Here is a 14,134-nt window from a genome sequence, read left to right on the forward strand (position 1 = left end):
CCCCAGGCTTTGCTCCTCAGGAGTGATAGGGAGGGCTGAGTTGTGGATGGGCATGAAACACTTGCGGCAGGGCCCAGCAAACCCTCTTTGTAGTAAATATTGAAGAGTTTTATTGGGAAAGTATTGCCTCTGTCTGCAAAAACAACGACTGCCTCGCTGTACCATCTCAGCTCCATATACAGTTTCTAAGTGCCCCTCTGGGCCAGGCCCCATGCTAGATGATGAAGATACAACAATTCAGGCAGGCTCCCCAGACTCTGGGCCTTCCCACCCTATGCCAGAGACTGGCAAAATGATGCCTGCCAAGCAGAACGGGGCATGAACCCTCAGACGCCAGCTTAGGTCTAAGAGAAAGGTGGAGGGAAAGCAAATCATTGGACGTAATTCCTGGGTTTCCCAGCTAATTCCAGATTATTAATAAAACTGACTCGGCCTGGTGCAGTGGTGACTCACGCCTGTAATCCCAGCACTTTGGGAGGCCCAGGCTGGTGAATCACCTGAGGTTAGGAGTTCGAGACCAGCCTGGCCAACATGATGAAACCCTGTCTCTAGTGAAAATACAAAAAAACCTAGCCGGGGCCTGATGCAGTGGCTCATGCCTGTAATCCCAGCACTTTGGGAGGCCAAAGCGGGCAGATCACGAGGTCAGGAGATCGAGACGATCCTGGCTAATGCGGTGAAAACCCATCTCTACTAAAAATCAAAAAAACTAGCTGGGTGTGGTGGTGGGTGCCTGTAGTCCCAGCTACTCCGGAGGCTGAGGCAGGAGAATGGCGTGAACCCGGGAGGTGGAGCTTGCAGTGAGCTGAGATTGTGCCACTGCACTCCAGCCTGGGTGACAGAGCAAGACTCTGTCTCAAAAAAAAAAAAAAAGAAAGAAAGAAAGAAAGAAAGAAAGAGACCATGGAGGAGCTGGCAGCCTGGAGAAGCAATGCCTCATGGAAGGAAAGCCACTGGTGCTTTGTTTTTTGAGACGGAGTCTCACTGTGTCACCCAGGCCGGAGTGCAGTGGCATGAACTCAGCTCATCACAGCCTCTGCCTCCCGAGTTCAAACAACTATCCTGTCTCAGCCTCCCGAGCAGCTGGGATTACAGGTGCCTGCCACCACATCTGGCTAATTTATATATTTTAGTAGAGATAAGGTTTCACCATGTTGGCCAGGCTGGTCTTGAACTCCTGACTTCAGGTGATCTGCCCACCTCGGCCTCCCAAAGTGCTGGGATTCCAGGCATGAGCCACCGCGTCCGGGCACCACTGGTGCATTTACCTTCTGTGTTCCTCATCCAGAACAGTATTTATTTCCAAGAATCATTGGGAACTTCTGTTTAGAAAAGAAACGAATCGTTAAGGTTTAGTGCTGTCAGCAAAATATGGAACCACCCATTCTGTAGCTGAGTCACAGTAAAATCTGCAAGGTATTGCAAACTCGGAGCGCGCGCGCCTTTCATCCATGGTGTCTCTATTCATGTGTAAATGTTAGAGCAACTCACTGGCATAGAATACGCATTCAAAAAATAATTGCTGACTAGCTCAAAATAAATTAATAGTTATATAATTTTTTTTTTTTTTTTTTTTTTTTTGAGAGGAAGCCTCACTCTTGTTGCCCAGGCTGGAGTGCAATGGCACGATCTCAGCTCACTGCACCCTCTGCCTCCCAAGTTCAAGTGATTCTCCTGTCTCAGCCTCCTGAGTAGCTGGGATTACAGGCACTCACCACCACACTCAGCTAATTTTTTGTATTTTTAGTAGAGACGGGGTTTCACCATGTTGGCCAGGCTGGTCTCGAACTCCTGACCTCAGGTGATCCACCCGCCTTGGCCTCCCAAAGTGCTGGGAGTACAGGTGTGAGCCATCGTGCCTGGCCAATAGCTATATGAAATTAAGAGCAAATGCTTATTGAGCAGGTACTATGTGGGAGACATAACACAGAGCTCTTTACACATTCATTTAGATCTCATAGCAACTCTATGAGGAATACTACCAATATGTCCATTTTACAGAGGAGGAGACTGAGACACAGACAGGGTCATTACCTTGGCCAAAGTGATACAGTTTAGATGCATGTTAGCTAGGATGGTGGAGCTGGGATTCAAACCCAGAGATGGTGATGGTGGGTTTTATTTTTATGTTTAATTGATTATTCTTTTTTTATAAATTAAAATAGAAATGGGATCGGACGGGTGCAGTGGCTCATGCCTGTAACTCCAGCACTTTGGGAGGCCAAGGTGGGCGGATCACCTGAGGTTGGAAGTTCGAGAACAGCCTGACCAACATGGAGAAACCCTGTCTCTACTAAAAATACAAAATTAGCTGGGTGTGGTCCATTTCCTGTAATCCCAGCTACTTGGGAGGCTTAGGCAGGAGAATTGCTTGAATCCAGGAGGTGGAGGCTGTGGTGAGCAGAGATTGCACCATTGCACACCAGCCTGGGCAACAAGAGCAAAACTCTTGTCTCAAAAACATAAATAAAAATAAAAATAAAAAATAAAATAAAATAGAAATGGGGTCTCACTAAGTTGCACAGATTGGTCTGGAACTCCTGGGGTCAAGCGACACTCCTGCCTCTGCCTCTCAAGGTGTTGGTATTACAGGCATAAGCCACTGTGCCTGGTCAATGGTGGTTTTTAATCTATTAAGCATCTACCAGGTGTCAGGCCCTTGCTAGAACGTCCAGTACTTCCAATGATCCCAACAGTTCTCCGAGGAAGGATGAACAAGCTCATTTTACTGATGAAGAAACTGAGGCTGAGAGACTTAACATGATCACAGTTTGCCCATATTAGAACACAGAAATTAAAGAAAAATTTTGCAAAGTCTGGAGTGTTTGGACACAAATCTGTCCACTGTGTGACCCAGAGCCCTCTAAATCCATCCTGGACCTCTGTAAGAACTCAGTTGATGATTTTATGGCATAAACTGGCTCAGTGGTCAACAGCAAAGAATTTACATTCCACCTCATGAGCCAGACACGTGAACTCAGAATTTGCCGTATGTGATGCCTGTATTTAGCCATTTCCCTTCCCACTCAGGGAGACCCCTCGGCTTGTTGTATAAGTGGTCTGGCTCTCTCTTGCTTAATGGGCAATATATGAAGCTTTGCTCTTTCCAGCTCTGTACTCTTCTTCTTCTTCTTTTTTTTTTTTTTTTTTTTTTGAGACAAAGTCTGACCCTGTCTCCCAGGCTGGAGTGCAGTGGCACAATTTCAGCTCACTGCAACCTCTGCTCGCTAGTAGCTGGGATTACAAGCGATTCTCGTGCCTCAGCCTCCCTAGTAGCTGGGATTACAGATGTGTGCCACTATGACCAGCTAATTTTTGTATTTTTAGTACAGATGGCATTTCGCTATGTTGGCCAGGTTGGTCTCAAACTCCTGACCTTGAGTGATCTGCCTGCCTCAGCCTCCCAAAGTGCTGGAATTATAGGCATGAGCCACCGCGCCGGGCCACCAGCTCTGTCCATTTCCTGTTTCAACTTTAGGCATGTCTGATTCCTGTACTCTTCCACCTGCTCTTGCCTACCTGATTGAGGATGTATATTATTTTGCAAGATTAACTATTTGAAAGAGAACCTTGGCCTCCTTTTTAGGAAAGTCTGTGCTTGTGGTTGGCTGAATAATGTACCCCTCACAAAGATCTCCACATCCAAATCCCTAGAACCAGTTGAATATGTGACTTGATGTAGCAAAATCGACTTTGTAGATGTGATTAAGGATTTTGAGATGGGAGATTATCCAGAGATTATCTGAGTGGATTCAATGTAATCACAAGGGTCCTTATAAGAGGGAGGAAGGAAAGTCAGTCAGAGGAGGAGGTGTGAGGATGGAAAGAGTCAGAGAAATTGCAAGACAAGATGCTCTGCTGCTACTTGAAAGATAGAGATGGAGGCCGGGCGCAGTGGCTCATGCCTGTAATCCCAGAACTTTGGGAGGCCGAGGTGGGCAGATCATCTGATGTCAGGAGTTCAAGACCAGCCTGGCCAACATGGCGAAATCCCGTCTCTACTAAAAATACAAAAATTAGCTGGGTGTGGTGGCACATGCCTGTAATCCCAGCTATTCAGGAGGCTGAGGCAGGAGAATCACTTGAACCCAGGAGACGGAGGTTGCAGTGAGTCGAGATTGTACCATTGCACTTTAGCTTGGGCAGCAAGAGCAAAACACCATCTCAGGAAAAAAAAAAAAAAAAAAAAAAGACAGAGATGGAGCCACAAGCCAAGGAATGCAGCTTCTAGAAGATAGAAAAGGGAAGAACATGGATTTTTTTCCTAGAGCCTCCAGGACTGAATGTGGCCCTGTGAACACCTTGATTTCAGTTCAGTGAGACCCGATTTAGACTTCTGACCTCCAATCCCTAAAAGAATAAATGTGTGCTGTTTTAAGGCACTGTATTTGGGGTCCTTTGCTGCAGCAGTGGCAGCACACTCCTGGGTGTTCTCACCGTCTCTGATGGTGAAGCTGTGAAGCAGGGCAAGGCCGTCGAACCAATGGTTGTATCTGGACTCCCCCACCGTGTGCATCCCAGGCCCGTTGCGGAGCAGGGTTCCCTGCAGCCATGCTGGAATCTTGCCTGTGAAAAGAGAGAATGTTTAGTTTCCTGTTTCCACCTGCAAACCAAAATACTGGAAGAAATGTTCAAGGAAAGGAATTGGAGACTTGTAGTCCCAGTACCACTCCTTGCATCTGTTCGTTTACTCTACAGTCATTTCCAGAAAATGTATAATATGTTGGGCGGATGGAGACAATGTCCCTGTCCTCAAATTGCCCACTGACCATTAAGGAGACAGATGAATAAACAGACACCCAAGATCCACTGTGGTCGAGGCAATGCTGGTTGTGCGTTGGCTCACACCTGTAATCCCTGCACCTTGGGAGGCTGAGATAGGAGTATCACTTGAAGCCAGGAGCTCAAGACTAGCCTGTGCAACAAAGTGAGACACTGTCTCTACAAAAAATAAAAAATATAGCTCAGAGTCGGGTGCGGTGGCTCACGCCTGTAATCCCAGCACTTTGGGAGGCCTAGGTGGGTAGATCACCTGAGGTCAGGAGTTCAAGATCAGCCTGGCTAACATGGTGAAACCCCATTTCTACTAAAACCACAAAAAGTTAGCCAGGTGTGGTGGCAGGCGCCTGTAATCCCAGCTACTCGGCAGGCTGAGGCAGGAGAATCGCTTGAACCCGGGAGGTGGAGGTTGCAGTAAGCTGAGATTGTGCCATTGCACTCCAGCCTGGACAACAAGAGTGAAACTCTGCCTCAAAAAATAATAAAGAATAAATGTGTGCTGTTTTATTTATTTATTTATTTATTATTTTATTATTTTTTTTTTTGAGACGGAGTCTCGCTCTGTCGCCCAGGCTGGAGTGCAGTGGCCGGCTCTCAGCTCACTGCAAGCTCTGCCTCCTGGGTTCACGCCATTCTCCTGTCTCAGCCTCCCGAGTAGCTGGGACTACAGGCGCCCGCCTCGTCGCCCGGCTAGTTTTTTGTATTTTTTAGTAGAGACGGGGTTTCACCGTATTAGCCAGGATGGTCTCGATCTCCTGACCTCATGATCCGCCCGTCTCGGCCTCCCAAAGTGCTGGGATTACAGGCTTGAGCCACCGCACCCGGCCTTGTGTGCTGTTTTAAGGCACACATTTATTTAGGGTAAAAACAGGCTAGGCGCGGTGGCTCACGTGTATAATCCCAGCACTTTGGGAGGCCGAGGTGGGTGGATCACCTGAGGTCAGGAGTTCAAGACCAGCCTGGCCAACATGATGAAATCCCACCTCTACTAAAAATACAAAAAATTAGCTGGGCATCATGGTGGGTGCCTATAATCCTAGCTACTCAGGAGGCTGAAGCAGGAGAATCACTTGAACCCGGGAGGCAGAGGTTGCAGTGAGCTGAGATTGTGCCACTGCACTCCAACCTGGGCAACAAGAGCGAAACTCTATTTTTTTTATTTTTATTTTTATTTATCAAAAAAAAAAAAAAAAAAAGCCCCCCTCCCCACACCAAAAAAAAAAAAACCAAAAAACAAGAAAAACCATAACTCATTGTGGTGGCATATGCCTGTAGTCCCAGCTGCTTGGGAGGTTGAGTGGGAGGATCGCTTGAGCCTGGGAGCTCGAGGCTGCAGTGATCACACCACTCCACTCCAGCCTGGACAACAGAGCAAGACCTTGTGTCCAAAAATTAAAAAAAAAAAAAAAAAAAAAAAAAAAAAAGGGGCAATGCTATAGACATAGCAAAAGGTTCTGTGTGAAACAGAATCCCACCCTGGGGTGGGCTAAGAGCAGGAGGGTGTGGTCGGCTTCCTGGAGGAGGCAACCTGGCTAAGTCTTGAGGAAGAGTAGGTATTTGCCTCACAAAGGCAAAAGGAAAGAACATTCTAGAGCTGTACTGTCCAATATGATATCTATTAGCACTTGAAATGTGGTTGGTCTGAAATGACATGTGCTATAAGAATGAAATATACACCAGATTTCAAAGACTTAGTACGAACAAAAGTGAACCATCTCATTAGCAATTTTTAAAATATTGATTTCATGTTGAACTGATAATATCTTGGATTTGTTGTGTTAAATAAAATATACCATTGAAATAATTTCACCTGTTTCTTTTGACTTTTTCCAATGTTTCTACTAGAAAATTTTAAAGTGCAGGTGTGGCGTAGGTTCTCTTTCTAGGGTACAGCCCTGCTGTAGAGACAGGGTGCTGCAGCTGAAGCTGTTGGTACCTACACCCAAGTCTCCTCAGAGTTCCTCTCTTCCTGCAGGCGGCTTTCTGCAAATGACTGCAGCTCCCTGCCTGAGTTCTTGGTTCTGACTGCGGGTGGGCCAGTCTTTGCCTACAGGCAGGAAGAGCGGGAAGCACCTCGGAGAGGTAATGCCCTGGAAGCTGCTCTCACCCAGTGATGGATGCAGAATTCGGGGACAAATCCCACCGTTGCCTTGCCCTCAGTTGGGAACATGAGAGGCGTGTTTTACACCACGCCCAGGGGATTTAGCGCCAATGGCCTCAGCAGCCAATGGCTCAACAATGCCCCATTTATTGGTTTCCTTCTCTCTTTTTCCCTGAGTTCCTCCTGATGTTTCTTGGGATCACGTGCCAAATAAACCACTTAGTCTTGAATTCTTGCCTCTGGAGGAACCCAGAACAAGAAGATCAAAACTAGGAGGCCGGGCACTGTGAGGCATGCCTGTAATCCCAGTACTTTGGGGGCACTGTGAGGCATGCCTGTAATCCCAGTACTTTGGGAGGTGAGGCTGAGGTCTGGAACCCCGCCTACACCAAAAATACAAAAATTAGCCAGGTGTGATGACAGGTGCCTGTAATCCCAACCACTCTGGAGGCTGAGGCAGGAGAATTGCTGAAACCCGGAAGTGGAAGGTTGCAGTGAGTTGAGATCAAGCCACTGCACTCCAGCCTGGGTGACAGAGCAAACCTCCGTCTCATAAATAAACGAATGAATGGATGAATGATCAAGACCAGGAGACAGGCAAGCTGTTTAGTAAGACTGGACCATCATTTTCAAGCAAGAAAATTGTGAGCAATGAAACTGCAGAAATAACAGGGTCCAGAGGACGAAGGTCAGCAGGATCACGCTAAGGGTCCTGGTCTAATCCTCAGAAGAATGGGGCACATTTGATGGTTATAATAGGGAAGGACAGGACCAGATTTTTTCTGTAATTAAAAAAAATTGAGATAAAACTCATCATTTTAAAGTGTACAGCTCAGGGAGTTCTAGTGAATTCACAATGTTGTGCAACCATCACCTAATTCCAGGACATTCCATCACTCCAAAAAGACATCCCCCTTATGCATTAGCTATACCTCTTCTGCCCTTACCCCCAGCCCCTGGCAGGCACCCATCTATTTCCCTATGGATTTGCCTGTTCTGGATTCCATATAGATCAGCAGTCCCCAGACTTTTTGGCCCCAGGGACTGGTTTTGTGGAAGGTAATTTTTCCATGGACGGTGGGGTTGGGGGGTCAATTCTCATAGGAGCGCACAACCTAGATCCCTCACATGCGCGTTCACAACCGGGTTCACGCTCACAGTAGGGTTATATTTAAAACAACATTTCAAATAAAATACATTGAAAGTAATGGCAAAAACCGTGATTATTTGTGCATCAACCAAATAGTAGAGACAGGGTTTTACCATACCAGGTTGGCCAGGTTGGGGTGCCTGTTTTTTATTTATTTATGTATTTTTTTGAGACAGGGTCTCACTCTGTTGCCAAGACCAGAGTGCTGTGGCACTATCTCAGCTCATTGCAACCTCTGCCTCTGGGGTTCAAGCAATTCTGCCTCAGCCTCCTGAGTAGCTGGGACTACAGGTGCGTGCCACCATGCCTCGCTAATTTGTGTGTTTTTAGTAGAGAGGAGTTTCGCCATATTAGCCAGGCTGGTCTCAAACTCCTGGTTTCAAGTGATCCACCCTCCTTGGCCTCCCAAAGTACTGGGACTACAGGCATGAGCCACTGAGCCTGGCCTTGGGTGTCCTTTTAAAACATATAAAATGTACAGATGAAAGTCAGACTGAGAAAAATAAATTTAACGGTATACATTTGCTTTTGCAAAAAGTATTTACAAATATAGTAAAGTTATTTATCGATTCATCTACCTATGTTTTAAAAAGTTAAAGGAAATATACCCAAATATTAATAGTGTTTAAGAGATTTGGAAATACAACTGATTTTATTTCCTTCCATGTTTTCAATTGCACTCCTATTTATATATAATATACATACAGCTATATATGTATATACAGATTGATAGCTATAGATTGTGCCTTACCTTTGTAAACAGGAAAAAATATACATAAAAGCTGTTTCTTTTCTTTCAAAAGACTCCCAAGGCAATTGCTCAGTTGAAAAGCTTCAATCTGGTGTTCTCACAAAAATCACTCACAGTTGTCCTCTCCTTATGAGCAACTGAAGTCCATCTAGCAGATGAAAATGTCTGCGGGCCTGAGCTGACTCAGCTGTTCTTAAAACTGAGCGAGGCCGGGCGCGGTGGCTCAAGCCTGTAATCCCAGCACTTTGGGAGGCAGAGACGGGCGGATCACGAGGTCAGGAGATCCAGACCATCCTCGCTAACACGGTGAAACCCCATCTCTACTAAAAATTACAAAAAAAACCTAGCCGGGCGAGGTGGCGGGCGCCTGTAGTCTCAGCTACTCAGGAGGCTGAGGCAGGAGAATGGCGTGAACCCGGGAGGCGGAGCTTGCAGTGAGCTGAGATCCGGCCACTGCACTCCAGCCTGGGCGACAGAGCGAGACTCCGTCTCAAAAAAAAAAAAAAAAAAAAAACTGAGCGAGTACCACTCTGGGGACCTGGGAGTCCAGAACCAGGAACTGCCCTTTAGAGAACAAACAAGATGGTTCGAGGAGGAAAAAGCAAGAGATACAAAAGATGAAGTGAGACACAGGCCCTCTAAAGGATAGAAAGTCCTACTCCTATAGGCTCTACAGGTGCTGACACCTGTGAGTTCTGACAGAAAATCACATCAGACTGCAATCCCCTGCAAGTGTGCGTGGTGGATGTGCACGCGTGGGAGCTCATGCACGCCCCTCTAAGCATTTTGAAACTAATTTAGAATGCATACATTTGCACAAATACATCATGCATCTGAGACAGGCAGCAGTTTGCAGATTAATCCCGTTGTATATGCACCCACTGGGGCATTCCAAAGCTTTTTTCCTGGAAACAGTGAGACTGACTCTCCTCCCTTTGGAAACGGAGTTATAATGTGTAAAAGCACACCATTTTCACAGAAAATGTATCCCCTCTCTGTACGGTTTTCTGGACTTTCCAAAAGTAATTTACAATTAGTATTACTTATATAATCAGGAAAAAAAGTGTCCATCTAAACATAAGGAAGAAGCCAGGTGCAGTGGCTCACCCCTGTAATCCTAGCACTTTCGGAGGCGGAGGGAGGCGGATCACTTGAGGTTAGGAGTTCGAGACCAGCCTGGCCAACATGCTGAAACCCCGTCTCTACTAAAAATACACAGATTAGCCGGGCTTCGTGGTGGGCGCTTGTGATCTTAGCTACTTGGGAGGCTGAAGTGGGAGGATGGTTTGAACTCGGGAGGCAGAGGTTGCAGTGGGCCAAGACCACCCCACTGGACTCCAGCCTGGGTGACAGAGCGAGACTCTGCCTCAAAAAAATAATAAATAAAATAAAATAAACAGAAGAAAGAGCCCAGTGTTTATCAGAATGCTCACCTGTCACTTTGGCCCTCACAGGCTCCAGCTGTTCTTTCCTATTCCTGCCAAATATTATATCCATCGTTCAGGGTGCCGAGGGAGACTGATTTTAACAGCAAACAGATCCTCCTCTGTGTTCAAAGGAGCTGCTGCTCCCTCCTCCTGCGTTTCCTTCCTGCTCTCCTGCTCCTTCCCTCCTTCACATCTCTGTCTCTCCTGATGCCATTTCTGCCTTTGTTTTTTCCTTTTTGGCTGGCTGTGACTTCTCCCTCTCCGAGACCCCAGGATCTCTTTACATTCACAGGAGAAGCTGCGCTGGCGTTATTTATAAGATGTTTGGTTAAAGGTTAATTTCCAAGCCATGTGTCATAGCTAATCTTTAATCCTCTTATTGTACCCTCAGCTTTCCCTCTCCAGTTTCGCTTTTGGCTTAACCAAAAAAAAAACGCTTGCTTTGGGCTAGGTTCTAAAAAGCAGAGAGAATTCAGTGCCTCCTGTTATGTTGCCCGACGTAATCCAAGAGCTGGAGATGTTTATGATCACAACAAGAAGAGAGGCAGTCGAGGCCATCAGAGATGCTGGGAATTAGGAGAGCCTTGAGGTGAGCTCCGTGATCATGCGAATGTCTGGTGCACAGCAGGGAACCCCTTCAGCAGGGACAGGTAAGGTTTTATGTTTTGTTTTGTTTTTAGTAAAGGCCCTGATGCTCCCCTCTAATAATCATACATAAAGAGCAACTTAATTATTTTCTTTTTGGAAGAAGGAGACAAAATGTTTCATGTACCCATTTAAAAAATAATGAACGGGAACCAAAAACTTTTCTCAGAAACTATAAAGAATAGTAAAAAAGACGGGCCAGGAGTGGTGGCTCATGCCTGTAATCCCAGCACTTTGGGAGGCCATGGTGGTTGGATCACTTGAGGTCAGGAGTTCGAGACCAGCCTGGCCAACATGGCGAAATCCTGTCTCTACTAAAAATACAAAAATTATCCTGGCACGGTGGTGGACGCCTGCAATCCCAGATGTTCAGGAGGCTGAGGCAGGAGAATCACTTGAACCCATGAGGCAGACATTGCAGTAAGCTGAGATGGCACCACTGCACTCCAGCCGGGCCAGAGTGAGACTCTGTCTCAAAAAATAAATAAGTAAACAGAATCGTAAAAAAGAAACTTCATTTCAACTTCCTGGTCTATCAAGAGGGCAAAACGATGCCTGAATTTGCTCTGAGCTTCCCTATTATTCGTGTATCTTGACGTGTTGCCATTGCCTGAAATTCATATTCAGCTTGCTGTATGCACTGATTGAAGTTAATGAACTCATCTGAACGTATTTTGCTTAAAGAAAGAACCAGTCATTTGCTCTGTGGGTAGAGTAAGAAAAGGCGGTGGCATTGGCCTTTATGCAAGCCAGCTGAGAATAATGATGTCTGGTCTGGGCTGAGACCACATGCCAGCACCTTGAGCCATTCATTCCGGACAGCTGTGTGTTCTGGCTGTGCTTCCGCCCTGGCACACATTGGAATCACCTGGTTGGCAGCACTAACTGTACCGGTGCTGGGCCTTACTCCAGACCCACTGACGCACAATCTCTGAAGGTGGATCTCAGCCATCAGTTTTTTTATATTGGCTGGGCATAGTGACTCACACCTGTAATCCTAGCCCTTTTGGAGGCCAAGGCGGGAGGATCACTTGAGCCCAGGAATTTAAGACCAGCCTAGGCAACATAATGAGGCTCTGTCTCTACCAAAAAAAAAAAAAAAATTAGCTGGGCATGGTGGCGCACGCACGCCTGTAGTCCCAACTACTTGGGAGGCTGAGGTGGAAGGATCACTTGAATCTGGGAGTTTGAGGCTGCAGTGAACTGTGATAGCACTGAACTCCAGCCCGGGCAACAAAGCAAGCCCTTATCTCAAAAATAAAAAATAGGGAGGTCGAGGCGGGTGGATCACGAGGTCAGGAAATCGAGACCATCCTGGCTAACACCGTAAAACCCCGTCTCTACTAAAAATATAAAAAATTAGCCAGGCTTGGTGGCCGGCACCTGTAGTCCCAGCTACTCGGGAGGCTGAGGCGGGAGAATGGCGTGAACCCAGGAGGCAGAGCTTGCAGTGAGCCGAGATCTCGCCACTGCACTCCAGCCTGGGTGACAGAGCGAGACTCCGTCTCAATAAATAAATAAATAAATAAATAAATAAATAATAAAAAGTGCCTACATGTGTGCAGCAGGTGTTGAGAAGACCTGACCCTGAGGAAAGATGCTACATGCCTGAGTTGAAACTAAATTCAAATTACAGCTCATTGGCTGGGCATGGTGGCTCATGCCTGTAATCCCAGCACTTTGGGAGGCCAAGGTGGGCAGATCACCTGAGGTCAGGAGTTCAAGACTAGCCTGGTCAACATGGTGAAACCTCGTTTCTACTAAAAACACAATACAAAAATTAGCCGGGCATGGTGATGAGTACCTGTAATTCCAGCTACTCGGGAGGCTGAAGCAGGAGAATCGCTTGAACCTAGGAGGTGGAGGCTGCAGTGAACCAAGATGGTGCCATTGTACTCCAGCCTGGGTGACAGAGTGAGACTCCATCTCAAAAAACAAAATTACAGCTCATCCTTTTTTCTTTTTTTTTCTTTTTTTTTTTTTTTGAGATGGAGTCTCACTCTTGTCGCCCAGGCTGGAGTGCAGTGGCGTGATCTTGGCTCACTGCAGCCTCTGCCTTCCGGGTTCAAGCGATTCTTCTGCCTTATCCTCCTGAGTAGCTGGGGTTACAGGTGCCCGCCACCACCCCCAGCTAATTTTTGTATTTTTAGTAGAGATGGGGTTTCACCGTATTGGCCAGGCTGGTCTGAAACCCCTGACCTCAAGTGATCTGCCCCGCTTGTCCTCCCAAAGTGCTGGGGTTACAGGCATGAGCCACTGCGCCTGGCCAGCTCGTCCATTTTCTGTGTGCCTGGGCCATTCTATCCTCTTTGAGCCTCTCTTTTTTCAACTGTAAAGTGAGGCATAATGGTATTAGCACCTCAAGCCTACTGTAAAGGGTCTAACGAAAGCACTTTGTCTCAGACAGTTACCAATCAATGCCTTTACCTTTTCCTCCCATTGTCTTACAGGGCATTTCCCTTTGATCCACCTTTCCAGTAAGACCTCCAATAACTTGCCAGTTTATCCTACTGTGTGGTCTAAACATGTGTATCCATGTCAGAGTTCTTTATTCCTAGCTTGTGAAAGCTGCGTTCTTGTGAGGATTACATGGGAATTTCTGGTATACACTAAAGTCTCAGGGAAAAAAACGACACCACCAGGGTGCAAGAAAGTGCTCAGGGCTTAGAGGTCAGAAGACCTGGGTATGGACCTCAGCTCTGAGATTCAGCAACTCTGCAGCTATTGTCACATGACCTCTCTGAACTTCACTTGATTCAGCAAAATGGGGATGGCAGTATTTATGTCACAGGGCTTGTTGGAAGGGTTACAATAAAACCATATGAGTGAAAACTTGCCAGGTGCGGTGGCTCAAGTCTGTAATCCCAGCACTTTGGGAGGCTGAGGCGGGCAGATCACTTGAGGTCAGGAGTTTGAGACCAGCCTGGCAAATGTGGTAAAACCCCCGTCTCTACTAAAAATACAAAAATTAGCCTGGTATGGTGGTGTGCACCTGTAATCCCAGCCACTCGGAGGCTGAGGCAGGAGAATCGCTTGAACCCAGCAGGTGAAGGTTGCAGTGAGCTGAGATCCCACCACTGCACTCCAGCCTGGGCAACAGAGCAAGAATCTGTCTCAAAAAAAAAAAAAAAATTATATGAGTCAAAACGTGACTGTGCTCTCCCTTCTTGTCAATCTTTGCATATTCAGAAAAGCAACTGAGCAGTTTACCTGCACCGGTTCACACTGGCCTTACACAGTCCTATGAGATGTGTGTTCCTACAACAATTCTCAAGGTCAGA

The 14,134-nt window shown here is 46.7% G+C and overlaps 1 protein-coding gene across 2 annotated transcripts in view; it reads right to left on the bottom strand.

Annotated features, from left to right (window-relative positions):
* The window catches only part of BCO1 (beta-carotene oxygenase 1), a 51,007-nt gene extending 40,509 nt beyond the window's left edge, over positions 1 to 10,498 (bottom strand). Inside the window, exons 1-2 of one of the 2 annotated variants that reach the window (XM_010375151.2) lie at positions 10,215 to 10,498; positions 4,438 to 4,566 (exon numbers count right to left, since the gene is read on the bottom strand). In XM_010375151.2, coding sequence (XP_010373453.2) covers positions 4,438 to 4,553 — 116 coding nt within the window. In that variant the 5' untranslated portion in view covers positions 4,554 to 4,566; positions 10,215 to 10,498. The remainder of the gene's footprint in view (positions 1 to 4,437; positions 4,567 to 10,214) is intronic. The other variant, XM_010375150.2, reaches the window with a different exon arrangement.
* Between the last annotated feature and the right edge of the window lie 3,636 nt (positions 10,499 to 14,134).

This window comes from Rhinopithecus roxellana, chromosome 20 (genome assembly GCF_007565055.1).
Source record: "Rhinopithecus roxellana isolate Shanxi Qingling chromosome 20, ASM756505v1, whole genome shotgun sequence".
NCBI classification, from domain to species: domain Eukaryota; kingdom Metazoa; phylum Chordata; class Mammalia; order Primates; family Cercopithecidae; genus Rhinopithecus; species Rhinopithecus roxellana.